This window comes from Bolinopsis microptera, chromosome 11 (assembly GCF_026151205.1).
Source record: "Bolinopsis microptera isolate Bmic1 chromosome 11, MBARI_Bmic_1.0, whole genome shotgun sequence".
Classification (NCBI taxonomy): domain Eukaryota; kingdom Metazoa; phylum Ctenophora; class Tentaculata; order Lobata; family Bolinopsidae; genus Bolinopsis; species Bolinopsis microptera.
Window position 1 is genome coordinate 19186201 of NC_087082.1, and position 15314 is coordinate 19201514.

At 41.0% G+C, this 15314-nt stretch overlaps 1 protein-coding gene across 1 annotated transcript; it reads left to right on the forward strand.

Moving 5' to 3' along the window:
* Positions 1-8544: 8544 nt before the first annotated feature.
* Positions 8545-9369, forward strand: LOC134823735 (uncharacterized). The gene has a single exon (XM_063835269.1). It carries the CDS (start codon positions 8545-8547, stop codon positions 9367-9369), a length of 825 nt encoding a protein of 274 aa, XP_063691339.1.
* Positions 9370-15314: the final 5945 nt, after the last annotated feature.

The window sequence follows — 15314 nt, forward strand, 5'->3', positions numbered from 1 at the left end:
ACCCTGGATAACAACATCACTGTTTTCAATGGCAACATGTATGTACAGACAAGTGGAACTGCGATGGGTCCAAATAATGCTTGCCAGTATGCAGACTCAGCTCTCAGCCCCTTGGACAGTAAGATCGTGGAGAGCCAAGAAATCACAACCCCTGAGTTCTATGGCAGATACCGTGACGACATATACATCACCTGGACTGAGTCACTGGAGAAGCTAGACCAGTTCCTACTTTGGCTCAATCAATACCATCCAAACCTCAAGTTTACAATGTCGACACCTTCTACAGAGGGGACTGAATTTCTAGACCTGTTTATTTACTCGAAAAATTGCAAGCTAGAAACTAGGACGTACTGCAAACCTAGTGATGCCCATAGCTATTTACTCCCACAATCCTGCCACCCTACACACATAGCAGAGAATATTCCATATGGAGTAGCACATCGAGTGTTCAAAAACTGTTCAGAGGAAGAAGAGTATTTGAAATGTAAAATTGAATTTAGTGAATATCTAGAAGATAGGAATTACAATAAAGATCTTATCCATAAATCCTTTGAGAAAGTTGAGTTACTTAAACGGGATGATCTGATTTCAAAAAACCTTACAAGCTCTAATAGTAAGAAGAGTGAAAGATGTTTTCCTTTAGTTTGTGATTTTGACCCTAACTTACCTCCAATTGGTAAAATAGTTAACAAGAATAAATTTATCCTTGGCCTAGACCCCCTTTTAAAGTCTGTGATCCAGCCTAGTAAAGTATTTGTTTCATATCGTGGTAATAAAACTATCAAAGAAACTTTAGTTCCGAGTAAACTTTCAGAAGATCGTAAGTATCATGAAGATAGTAATGTTATAGCTTTAAACTCTAACACTGAAAATGTGGCTCTGCCTACTAGTATAGAAGAGGGGGGATGTTATCATTGTAACTCCAGATGTAAAGCCTGTAGAATGTATATTTGTGAATCAAAAACAGCTCAGAGCTACCACTCGGGGTACACTGTTAACATCATTGGACAACTAGACTGCAACACAGTAGGGGTGTGCTATCTAGTAAGGGATAAAGTCTGCAGACGTGCTTCAGTAGGAAGCACAGTTAACAATTTTAAGACCAGATGGCAGAACCACAAATCACATATTAGGAAAGCGGTTAGGAGTTGTGAAATTTCTTGTCATTTTAACGATAACCAGTTCCATAACCTTACCAAAGAGCCCTTAAAAACGTTTGACAATGAGTTATCCGATCAGATAGAGGTTATTATTTTTGAAAAGCTAGATTTTATAAAATGTTTAACCTTAGAAGATAGAAGTAGGGTTGCTAAAGAAAGAGAATCATTTTGGCAAAACCAGCTTATGACCCTCAGTGATTTTGGAGGACTTAATAAACGTAGTGCTCTTAATGAAATAAAAAATTGACCTTTATATGATATGCTTTAATATTAATCTTTCCACAGACACTTGCATTTTGATGTTTACTTTCACTTCTGCATCTTTTGTTTATATCTTATGATTGAATGAGACTTACTCACAAATTTCCCATCTCAGTATTGATCTATTTTTGTCATGTTTTTAATTTACTTCATAGAACAGTTATTTTAATAAACTTGCTTTCAGAATGAGACATATAAAGATTACACACTCGATAGCTTAATGTGAATTTCGTGTTTTACTGTTTCACTGAATGTCTCAAATATATATATATATATCGTCTCGCTTTATATATAGTAAGATATTGGCGGTCGTATAATAGTAGAGCATTACGTAGTTACTGTTATCAGGATAGAGGCATTTGTAGTCAGGCTTTAGCGTAGAGATGGTCAGCGATGGTTGACTCAGGGCATCTAGATTAGAGTAAGAGGAAGAATCAACAAAGGTTGATTCAGGGCATCTAGATTAGAGTAAGAGGAAGAACCAACAGTGGTTGATTATGGGCGTCTAGATTAAGGTAAGAGGAAGAGTCAGCAATGGTTGGTTCAGCTCATCTAGTTTAGGGTAAGAGGAATCAACAGTGGTTGGTTCAGGGCATCTAGATTAGGTTAAGGATAGGGTAAAGTACGGTCAAGGCGAGTTGACCGTGCTATCTGTATTTTATATTACAGTGCTAGATCATTGGGCGTTTATGGGCGATACGAGTCTGATTACTTAGGATTTGAAGTAAAAGTTGTCGGATTATTCATTGTGTTGTTTTATAGTTTAATATCTTGTAACCCTTGTTATCACGCTCGTTTCCATTGTCCAAGCCCTTAATTAAATGCAAATAAACTTCGAACCGGGAAGCAAGTGTCCACTGCTTACACACGTATAGGATCAGGTTGTCCTCAGCCACGTATAGGATCAGGTTGTCCTCAGCCACATATAGGATCAGGTTGTCCTCAGCCACATATAGGATCAGGTTGTCCTCAGCCACATATAGGATCAGGTTGTCCTCAGCCACGTATAGGATCAGGTTGTCCTCAGCCACGTATTGGATCAGGTTGTCCTCATCCACGTATAGGATCAGGTTGTCCTCAGCCACGTATAGGATCAGGTTGTCCTCAGCCACGTATAGGATCAGGTTGTCCTCAGCCACATATAGGATCAGGTTGTCCTCAGCCACATATAGGATCAGGTTGTCCTCAGCCACGTATAGGATCAGGTTGTCCTCAGCCACGTATTGGATCAGGTTGTCCTCATCCACGTATAGGATCAGGTTGTCCTCAGCCACGTATAGGATCAGGTTGTCCTCAGCCACGTATAGGATCAGGTTGTCCTCAGCCACATATAGGATCAGGTTGTCCTCAGCCACATATAGGATCAGGTTGTCCTCAGCCACGTATAGGATCAGGTTGTCCTCAGCCACGTATAGGATCAGGTTGTCCTCAGCCACGTATAGGATCAGGTTGTCCTCAGCCACGTATAGGATCAGGTTGTCCTCAGCCACGTATAGGATCAGGTTGTCCTCAGCCACGTATAGGATCAGGTTGTCCTCAGCCACGTATAGGATCAGGTTGTCCTCAGCCACGTATAGGATCAGGTTGTCCTCAGCCACGTATAGGATCAGGTTGTCCTCAGCCACGTATAGGATCAGGTTGTCCTCAGCCACGTATAGGATCAGGTTGTCCTCAGCCACGTATAGGATCAGGTTGTCCTCAGCCACATATAGGATCAGGTTGTCCTCAGCCACGTATAGGATCAGGTTGTCCTCAGCCACGTATAGGATCAGGTTGTCCTCAGCCACGTATAGGATCAGGTTGTCCTCAGCCACGTATAGGATCAGGTTGTCCTCAGCCACGTATAGGATCAGGTTGTCCTCAGCCACGTATAGGATCAGGTTGTCCTCAGCCACGTATAGGATCAGGTTGTCCTCAGCCACGTATAGGATCAGGTTGTCCTCAGCCACGTATAGGATCAGGTTGTCCTCAGCCACGTATAGGATCAGGTTGTCCTCAGCCACGTATAGGATCAGGTTGTCCTCAGCCACGTATAGGATCAGTTTGTCCTCAGCCACGTATAGGATCAGGTTGTCCTCAGCCACGTATAGGATCAGGTTGTCCTCAGCCACGTATAGGATCAGGTTGTCCTTATCCACATATAGGATCAGGTTGTCCTCAGCCACGTATAGGATCAGGTTGTCCTCAGCCACGTATAGGATCAGGTTGTCCTCAGCCACGTATAGGATCAGGTTGTCCTCAGCCACGTATAGGATCAGGTTGTCCTCAGCCACGTATAGGATCAGGTTGTCCTTAGCCACGTATAGGATCAGGTTGTCCTCAGCCACGTATAGGATCAGGTTGTCCTCAGCCACGTATAGGATCAGGTTGTCCTCAGCCACGTATAGGATCAGGTTGTCCTCAGCCACGTATAGGATCAGGTTGTCCTAATGTCGTCAGCCACGTATATCGGTATATATAGGACCAGGTTGCCTGGGCCTGTTGACCTGTGTCTACTTTGCAGCTACCAGGGTCTGATACTTTCGACTTGCTATCAGGCAGCACGTGATCACACGATTTGTGATTCTACTTCCTATTGATATTTGACGGATAGAAGTTTCGATCACCTTATTTATAGTCACGATCGTATTGTTAATGATAGTGACCATGATATCCGTAAAATATTCCAAGATATATTTAGATTTAGAATTTCCAGCACATTACTCGATGACTATAAATGACTGTCCTAGGGATATTCATTGACTTGAGCAAAGCCTTCGACACCCTTGATCACGATATTCTTTTATGCAAATTAAATTCCTACGGTATTAGGGGCACAGCACTTACCTTACTAAAAAGCTATTTGACTAACAGAAAGCAGTATGTTATGTATAACGATGTACCATCAGAAACAATGGACGTGAAATTTGGAGTACCACAAGGGTCAATTCTAGGGCCGTTACTCTTCCTATTGTATATGAACGATATAGTAAACTGCTTTTCAGACAGTGAGGTGAAATTTGTACTTTATGCTGATGACACTAATATCTTCATATCAGGACCATCTAGAGAAGCAACATACAAAAAAGCCAACTTAGTACTTAAACATGTCTCGATTTACATGAAATGTAATCTACTTCATATCAACATGTCCAAATGCTGCTACATACATTTTAAACCTGCCTCTGAATATGATGACACCTGTGCACGGACCAGACCATTTGCTATCCTGCTAGATGAATCTAGATCAATATTCATCAATGGTAAGGTTATTACTAAAGTCAAGGATACCAAATTCTTAGGTGTTGTTAAAGATAGTAAGCTAAACTGGATTGCCCACATGCACTACATCCGTAAAAAACTGCGATCTATGACTGGTGCAATCTGCAGAATTCGGCACTCGATACCTTCTGAACTATATTTGAAAATATATAATGCTCTTTTTGAATCACATCTCAGTTATGGTATAAGTGTTTGGGGTGTTGTCCTCAAAGAACGGTCCAATGATAGTCTTTTCATCACACAGAAGCACTGTATAAGGATCCTTTTTGGCGACCTTGACTCATATTTAGATAAACAATCAACATGTGCACGTACTAGACCATACGGTATGCAAAAACTAGACCATAAACACTTTGAAAAGGAGCATACAAAACCCATTTTTAATAGATTAAAAATTCTTACAGCTCAAAACTTGTACAAATATCACTGTATTTTAGAATTCTCTAAGATTATCAAGTACCACTGCCCATACTCCCTTTATGAGGCTATCAACATTTCAAGCCGTGCAACGAGTCTAATGGTTATTCTCCTAAATAAATCAAATACCTTTTTGTTTAATGCAGCCAAGCTTTGGAACGCTGTCCATAAAAAAATTTTAACTTCAAGCAATTGCTTAGAAACGTCCATTAGTTTGATAAAACTGAGAACCAAAGCACTATTAAGGGGGCATACACCAAAACAGTGGTTTGTGCCGTCCAGACCAAATGACCTCATAGGCAGTTCAGTGACCTTCTAGCGCACCGTTTCCACACCAAAAAAAATTATTTTGAGAATTCCCATTTTCGTAATCGAGCATTTCCTGGTTGAGAGTGCAATTTTCGGAAAAAATTATTTTGTGGTTGAGACGCTATAAGTAAATAGTTTCTTGCGGTATCGGGTTGAAATTTTGCTCACCGTTTATTCACATCTATTTCAAGGTGTGTGTAAAATCTTGATATCGTATCTAAAAAGGCTGGTGTGTTATGAATTTTGAAAGTCAAAAAGCTAAAATTGTCCTTTTCAGGCTTATTTTAACAAAAAGACAGTCAGGGAAGATCGGATTGATTTGATGCTTGACATCAAATTGTTCTCTGAATTCTGGCGCATTTTTTGATGCCCTCAAAAACGTTTTTACTCATTCAGCTTCAGATCTATTGGACCTCAAAGCCAAACAACAAATTTAGGCACATTTTTCGGTTTTAATATTTACTGATTTTTCTAAAATTTTGATAGGAATGTGCTAGTGACTTTTTGAAGGGTGCAAAATAACCGCAACTAGCACATTTATATATGAGTTATGAACAACAAAACACCCTAAAATGCTTCCCTTTGAAGTTATGGGAGAAAATGTGATTTTTTGGCTTTGCAGATAAAAAATCACATTTTCTCCCATAACTTCAAAGGGAAGCATTTTAGGGTGTTTTGTTGTTCATAACTCATATATAAATGTGCTAGTTGCGGTTATTTTGCACCCTTCAAAAAGTCACTAGCACATTCCTATCAAAATTTTAGAAAAATCAGTAAATATTAAAACCGAAAAATGTGCCTAAATTTGTTGTTTGGCTTTGAGGTCCAATAGATCTGAAGCTGAATGAGTAAAAACGTTTTTGAGGGCATCAAAAAATGCGCCAGAATTCAGAGAACAATTTGATGTCAAGCATCAAATCAATCCGATCTTCCCTGACTGTCTTTTTGTTAAAATAAGCCTGAAAAGGACAATTTTAGCTTTTTGACTTTAAAAATTCATAACACACCAGCCTTTTTAGATACGATATCAAGATTTTACACACACCTTGAAATAGATGTGAATAAACGGCGAGCAAAATTTCAACCCGATACCACAAGAAATTATTTACTTATAGCGTCTCAACCACAAAATAATTTTTTCCGAAAATTGCACTCTCAACCAGGAAATGCTCGATTACAAAAATGGGAATTCTCAAAATAATTTTTTTTGGTGTGGAAACGGTGCGCTAGAAGGTCACTGAACTGCCTATGAGGTCATTTGATCTGGACAGATTTGGTGTATGCCCCCTTAATACAAGCACAGGCAGCTGACTTAAAAGATACTTGGACTCCAAACAATTTTAAATTGCAGTAATCAAATCTAATTGCAGCGGCACACACTTACTATTACTATCATGATTGTACTATAGACAGAAAATCTTTCAAATCGATTTTGGGCGCTTTTTAAACATTTGTTGTAATGTTTTTAGATAAGTTAAATATCTAAATTTATAAAATTTTTTATCGGAATGAATTAATTGATATTTAATAATTTATTCGGTAGGTTTATCTGGTATTGATATTGATTATATTGATATTGTTATTATTGAACGAAGCTAACTCTAGACATAGTTAATACTACTTCTTTTAAGAAAGGGACTTGGAGTATAAACGACCAAGTTTGCATAAATTTCTACCCAACCAAGAACTCAGGAGGCAAAGGTGGGTGCGTAAACTTTTGGTCTGCACTCTCCGATCCTGTATCACCCTGGATTCTTCTCGACGTATCTTTGTAAAAGTTATATACCTTTTAGTCAATCTCTTGCTACTCCAAGTCCCCTAAGATATCTGATCTAAAGTTCGTGCTAGTTATATATATATGAAATATATTTTTGTCTGCTTTAATTGATACTAAATAAAATTGTTGTTTTCTTGAAATTGTTGTTTTCTTGTATATTAATTATTGCATAGAGTCTTCAAACGTCTAATAGTAATTCCGAAATATAATCACGCGAGATTACTCGTCACCTATTATGAATTAGGTAATAGATGGTCCGTTCGAGTAATGTCAGCGGTGGAGACGGTGGTGACGCCAACTCCAACATATTTAACCCGAAGAAGAAATCATTTGTATCAACAACCATTGCATTAATGATCAGCTTCGCCACATTTAACATCCGTGGGCTCGGTGTTCAGCAAGATGATAGCCTACATAGTAAACGTGAGTTACTAGGATTAGACTGTGAAAAGTACAATGTCGACATCTGCGCTCTGCAGGAAACTAAAGTCACCGAATCAGACAGCCTTGTTTTGCGCAACGGTTTTAACTTGTTTCTGTTCGAGCAGTTGGACAGTCGCCATGGAGGCTTGGGTTTTATAATCAGTCCGCGCATGATGAACTATGTGGTTTGCTGGAAGTACATCAGTGACCGGGTATGCTAGTTATGTCGATATTTGCATCCCCTCACGTAGCGGTACACCCCTACGTTGCAGGGTGATCAATGCCTACTGTCCACATCAGGGGCTAGTCCGTAAAAATCCAGTTGTTTTGGATAACTTTTATGGGCAGCTAAGAGAGGCCAAGAATGTCCCCTCTAATGCGGAGTTGCAATTCCTGGGTGACTTTAATTCAAAACTGGGTAAATTATCCCCTTCTGATATTGAACAGGGTTTTGGTAGATATATGGGGAAATACGGAATGGGAGTAAGGAACGAAAATGGTTCTAGATTACTGGATTTTATCTCAGAAAATAATCTGTTTGCTGTGAACACTAGTTTTATACAACCTAGCAGACGTGTTACATCATTTACTGGTTGGCGGAAGGATTGGTCGGCTGGTCGGTACAGTAAGAAGACAATGCCTGTATACTCTCAAATAGATTACATACTATGCCGAAATAGATCTAAGTGTCTTTTGACTCAATCAAGAACTTATGCTGGTACTAAAACATTTTCAGATCATAGACTTGTCATTGCTCGCATCAATTTCAGCAACATTCATCTTTGTTTCAAACCTAAACAACGTCGTGTTCCTTCTTATAATATATCAGAACTTGTAAGCAACAAAGATATGCAACATAAATATCACTTGGCCCTTGAAGGCAAGTTCTCAAATTTTGTGACCAGCAACGATCCAAATGCCGACCTTCAAAATCTTATGTCTCATATTCGTGATGCTGCCAATGTTTCCATCGGCCCAAAACCTAAAGCTCGCTTGAAACATCACAGCAGTGATGACACTCTCAAAGAGCTTGTTGAAAAGCGTCACGATCTCCGACAGCTACTTAACAATAATCAATCTCTTGATCGAACTACATTGAGGTCATCCATCAACCACCTCACTAAAAGTATCCAGAAAAGATTAGTTGAAGTGAGGTCTGCTCAAGCTTATCAGACCTATAGTGATATTACTAACACAAACGATTCAAGGAAAATGTTTGAAGCAGTAAGACATCTTCATAAAAGTAAACCACCTAATAACTCGATTGGTGTTCATGATGAAAATGGCTGTTTGATTGCATCTGACGACATGAAAGCTTCTGTTGTTAGAGACTATCTCGAAAAACAGCTGACTCGCAATGAGCAACCTCTCGAGCCTTTTGAGGGTCTACCACGTGCTCTCAATGTCCCTTTTACTGGAGTTGAAATACATGCAGCCACCTCTAGCTTGAAAAATGGGAGGGCAAATGGTCCCGATGGAATACCCAACGAGCTAATTAAGTACTCTAATAGTACAGTCCATGAACATTATGCTGGAATCATCAACAGTTGTTTCGAGACACATACTTTCCCCATTTCCATTGGAGAGGCTACTATAACACCCTTACAGAAGCCAAAAAAACCTATTGGTCCTCTGAAGAATTTACGTCCACTCACCTTGTCCAATGCAGCCAGAAAAATTCTGTCTATGGCTACTCTTAAAAGGATAGAAGAAAAAGTGAACGCCTTCACTGGTCCATGGCACTTGACTTACTTACTCTGACTTAAGGCGGCTTCAGCGTCCGAGTATTGATGCGCTGTCTCCATAAAACTCTATCCGCCATAAGTCCGCCCATTTCTCCAGTGTCGTTGAGACCCGTGTCAGCTCGTAGGCTATCAACATAGGTCATGGCTGGTCTCCCCCTACTCCGCACCCCATGAGTTGGTTCCCAGAGTAGCAAGCGGTTTGCGACTAGTTCTGGGTGCCGGTGGATATGGCCTGCTAGTCGCATCCTGCGCTCTTGGATCTTCATGGTTGCTCTCGGTAGGTTGCCATAGACTTCTTTGTTGGTTTTTCGCTGCTTCCAATCCACATTAAGTGCCATCCTTAGCATTCTAGTGTAGCAGCCATCAATGCGTTTCTTCAATTGCTCTGTCAACGTCCACGTTTCAGAACCATAAAGAAGTATTGACTCCACAGTAGCAACAAATAGACGGATCTTTAGTCCTCTTCTAAGGTCAGACTTCCACATCTTCTTTAGCTTGTGGCAGGCTGCCCAAGCCTTAGCTTTTCTGACCCGCAGGTCCCTATCTGTTGTTGCTATCCAAGCTCCAAGGTAAACAAAGTCTGTCACCTTTTCCAGCTGGTTTCCAGAACAGCTATTAAGACTACTCGCCTCCTCTGTCATGTTCAGAGTCATGAACTTAGTTTTAGAGCCATTCATGGCTAGCCCAACACTCAGTGCTGCTTTCTCAAGCCTGTCCAGGAGTAGTTTTGCCCCTTCAATGGTATCAGTGATAAGGGCAACATCATCTGCAAACTCGACGTCTGCGATCTTCTCGGCACCAATCCTTCTACTCCGTGCAGGCCTGAGGGTAAACCCAGAGTCCGAGTCATCATCGTCTATAGTCACTGTCATGATATAGTCATTCACGATAATGAACAAGTACGGGGCAAGAGTGTCTCCTTGCAGTACTCCAGCCAGGATATCAAAAATTTCTGTTATACCATCGGCTGTAACTACTTTAGCCTTTGTGCTCGTATAGATACCCTCAATGAGCCGCACTATGGCTTCTGGTATGCCATATGCTTTTAATATCTTCATGAGCAAACCTCTATGCACACTATCGAACGCCTTTTTGAAATCAATGAAAACCATGGTGGCCTTACGATTTTTGGCTCTAGCACCCTCCATAATTCTTCGTAGAGCAAGGATGTGCGATGTTGTAGAGCGCCCAGGTCTAAAGCCATTCTGGTTGTCCCTTAAAACTTCCTCAAGACTTGGCTTCATCCTGTTCAGCAACATTTTGTTCAGAGTTTTACTGACTATCGATGTCAGAGATATTCCTCTGTAGTTGTCGGTCTTAGTGAGGTCCCCTTTCTTTGGCACAGGAACAATATTACTGAGCTTCCATTGATCGGGCATGAGACCATCACATAATGCATCGTTGCAGAACTTCAGGATGACGTCATCGATGTCCACCCTCTTCATCACTTCAGGTGAGATACCATCATCACCATAAGCTTTGCCTTCTACTATCTGCTTTTTGGCAAGACGTAGTTCTTCAATGGTGAACGGGCCATCCTCTATATTCAGTGGAGGGTGTATATTCCTGATCGGAATACTATTGTCAGGGACTGTGGGTGGCTGTCCAAGTAACCCAGAGAAGTGCTTCCTCCAGTTCTCAAGACGTTCTGTTGAGCTGCCCCCTTCCACGAGTCCACAGCTGGGATTTGTCCTCCCTGAAATATCGTTGACAAGCTTCCAGCTTTCCTTGTTCTTACAACGATCAGCAGTATCCTCAACTTTCCTGATCTTTCCTTTCAGGATCTCCTCCTCTACCTCTTTGTAGCAGGCCTTTAACAAATCCTTTTTAGTGGCGACTTCCTCTCTCTTCTCCTCACAAGGCTCCTGATGGTATTGGTCCTTGGCCAAGAACAGTCCCCTCCTTGCACTGTCCACTCTTGGGTCACTTGAGGGGTCAATCTGCTTTTGTCGAGTCTTCTTTGGCAGAAGGCTCTTGTTTGCCGCCTCAATAGCAACCATAAGCTTCCCGTAGCTTTCAGTGGCCCCATCATCTTCCTCTACCAGGCCAGAGAATCTATTCCGAACTTCAATTGCATACTTTTTTTGAAGCTCACCATCCGACTTCAGGGCACTATAATCATAGTTAACTTTTTTCGGAGGCCTGTGTCCTTTCCTAAAGCTAACTTTGATCTTACACACTACAACTCTGTGATCAGATCCCAACGACTGAAAAGTGTTGTAAACTTCAGTGTTCTTTAATGAGTTTTTCCACTTCCGCCGTATGAGGATATAGTCAATCTGACCTGTGTTAAGTGTCCCATCGGATAAGAAGGTCCACCTCTTGTTGACCTTCTTTCTGAAGCGGATATTGGTAATTTCCATATCGCACTCCAGGGCAGTGTCTCTCAGTAGCTCTCCATTCCGATTGGTACGAGTATGAAAGTACCAACGGGAATCTTCTTCACTCTCCTTTCCAAGCCGGGCGTTCATATCTCCCTCTGTGATCAGCAGGTGGTGCGCTGGCACATCATTCATAGCCTGTCTAAGGGTGTTATGGAAATCCTCCGCTTTTTCAACTAGTGCTGCCTCGGTAGGACTATAGGCAGTTATAGTTGTGAGTCTGGGATTTCCGTTGAAAGAGATAGTCAGCACCCTTGAGCCATAGGGTTTAATGAGGCTGATTGCGCTGTATGCTCTTCTAGTCAGCAGAAAGCCCACTCCACCAGTGGCTGCTCCTGCTCCATTCCTCCATGCTGAAACAGTTACCAAGCTAACCCCCTCCTTGAACTTTTCGATCTTGATCGGCTCCTGGTGGACAATCCTATGTTCTTGGATCCCAAGGATCTCCATGCCACTCTCCAGAAACTGAGTCACGAGTTCAAGGCGCTTGTAACCTTCTCTAGCAGTTCGGACATTAAATGTCCCTACTAGAGCTACCTCACTACAAGAAACCAATGCATCCCCATCCTTTTTTTGTTGTTTTATGTTATTTTTTGTGCCGGGTGAAGGAGCCGGCATATCATCTGTCACCCCTCTCCTAGGGAGTTTTAGGGTGAGAGAGTCATCAATCCGGTCCCCTCCGACATCTAAATCAGTGGTAGGGACTTTAACCCTAGTGTTATTATAAGACATCATCAAACTTTTCAATGGCTGGTGTCTCATGCGCAGTCCCCTGCACATCAGGCAAAGTGAGACACCTACTTAACGCCGGGCGCCACTTGAGCGTTAAATGACTTATCCATCTTGGCCACGTGAGTAACAACTTCCGCTAGAACACTTGTTGCTACTAATCAGTAAGAGTGGGTTTTGTGATGATGTCCTGTCGTTGTATTATTTCTTCTTTCTTCACCAATTCCAATAAATGACTATACGCTTTTGTCCCAAAGCTTAGGGAGATTAGAGTGTGAGCCAAGGCTCCACTTTTACGGGGGCTAACCTTCCCCCTGACTACCTCGTTACCCCAGGCATGGGGGGCCGATCCTGTTACCAGAGCGTGGTCCAGTTTACCTGGGTCATAGAAACAAGGTCAGAGGCAAACGGCCAATACCTCTTTAGCTACTGTTCACTCCATGGCAGTGTGCATATAAACGCGCTCGTTCTTGTGCTGATATTGTTTAGTGTCAGCGAGTTCTACTGTCAGTTGTCCAAAGGAAGAAATGGGAGTATCATCGCATGGGCATTGATATGTCTAGTGCGTTTGACACGATCAAACGCACTACGATTCTTGAACTCCTGAAACTGTGTGGCTGTACTGAGGATGAGCTGAGGATTGTCCGGTTGTTGTTGTCCAACACAAAGCTACGGGTGAAGGTAAATGGAGTTCTTTCAGCTGAGTTTTTAAGTCTCCTTGAAGCTTTCCAAGGTGACTGTCTATCCGGCTGTCTGTTCACCCTTGTCTTGGCTGGTGCTTTGAATGAACTTAGATGGACTATAACAATCAGTTTAGATAGGCCGATCCCCCCGATTACTATTGCTGGCCTTCCACTTGACACTGAATATGCTGATGATGTTGACTTCAATGATGAAGAGGAAGACAACTTGAGAGCTATTTTGCCCCAGGCAACAGCTATACTCGAGAAATGGAACCTCTTTGTCAATGAAGACAAAACGGACTTCACTCATGTTTATTTAGCTAGTACGGGTGAAGTCGACAGTGATGGAAAATTAGTGTCGGGGAATGAAGCATGGAGGAAAAGTATCACTCTAGGGTCCGTCTTGTGTAGCAAAGCTGATATTCAGCGTCGCATAAACCTGGGATATGCTGCCTTTAACAATTACAAGAAGGCCTGGAGTGATAAACTGCCCCTAAACAAACGTCTAATACTGTATAATGCTTTAGTCGTATCGGTTCTTATGTACAACTCATCCTGTTGGGCCGTCCCCAAAATATTCCTTGAAAAACTAGATGTTGTTCACCGCAGACATCTTCGCACTATTTTGAATATAAAGTACCCAGGAGTCATCTCCAACAAAAACTTGTATAAACGCTGCAATGCTGAACCATTGTCAGAAAAAGTGGCCCGTAGTCGGTGGAGAATGTTAGGGCATGTTTTGCGGGGTCCTATTGACGGACCAGCGTTTTCTTCCCTCATTTTTGCCATCAATACACTGGAGTTACCAGGGAGAAGAGGAAGACCCCAAAGCAATCTTTTCTCGCTGATTGTGCATGATTTATGTAAAAGAAATCTTTATTTGAATAATATCTTTGACCTGCATTATCTCCGTAATTTGAGTTATGACAAGAGATATTGGCGGAAAGTGCAATGAAGTTTTTTTAATTTTTAGTTTTTGTTTTAGGGAAAGATTAGACTCGGGCGTTGTTTTTTAACTATCCCTTGTTTAGAACTTTGATTTAATAAATAATAATTAATATGATAAAATCTCCTTAAATCTATAACACATGAATAAGGAAGACCTTTAAACTTGTGTTCTTGCTCATTCATACGAATCCATGATTGCTTACATAAAATATGTAGCGTGCGAAAACATATGGTTGATATGCATTATGTTACAGGCCCAATGCCCATCTTACTAAATATAAAGCGAGACAATATATATAATTATATATACGAGGAACTTTTTAAAATCAGTTATGTTTTAATTTCTTTTCATCATCTAGCTCTGTTATACTGTAGAAAGTATGGCTTTTATTTGGCAACGTCGACAACGTTGCTATAGTATTTGGATTCCCTAAACGATACCTTTTACAGTATCTGTTCATAAACACTAAAGCACTAACAGATTGAAGCTGCGGCGGAATGACAGTCTGAGAGTGGCCGAGTAAATAAATAATTGCACGAACCAAAACCTTTTAATTGGAACTTACTGATCAAATATTTACCACAAAATAATGACTGTTATATTCAAATACACGACAGTAATCACAGTTGAAGAGGACAGCACAAGATTCGTTTGATATAATTATATTCAGTATTTGATCATACTATATATACTTGCTGCATATCCCATTTCAAATTTAACTAACCTACAACAAAATTACAATGAGTATAATGATTATAATTAAATTATTAAAATTAAAGTATTATATATGTCCTTAGTCTGTTTATTCGAATATCTGTTTAACCCATTAGGGACGATAGGGTCGTTTACGACCCATCTTTCCTAGAGGCTGTAGATGACAAACCAAAATACTTGATTACACAAATTTTATGCACGAATGTTCAAAATCTATTGGGCTACATTATTCACTTCGGAATATGGGCCTAATGAGTGACTAACAATTAGATAATTAGGTTAATTAGTCGTGATAATTGGAAATTATTCAAATTAACTTCTGGCCTCTATTGGGCCATTAAAACTTCATGAAGGCCATGGGTGCTATGCGAAAAAAGTTGCGGGCAACGATTTCCTAAAGGTCAGTGAAAAGCCCGTGAAAATCAGATGTTCACAAGCAGAGCTAGATGCTGTGTCCTAACTGCGGTCGCATACGACCCACTCGTCCGGGTCGTAAACGACCCAT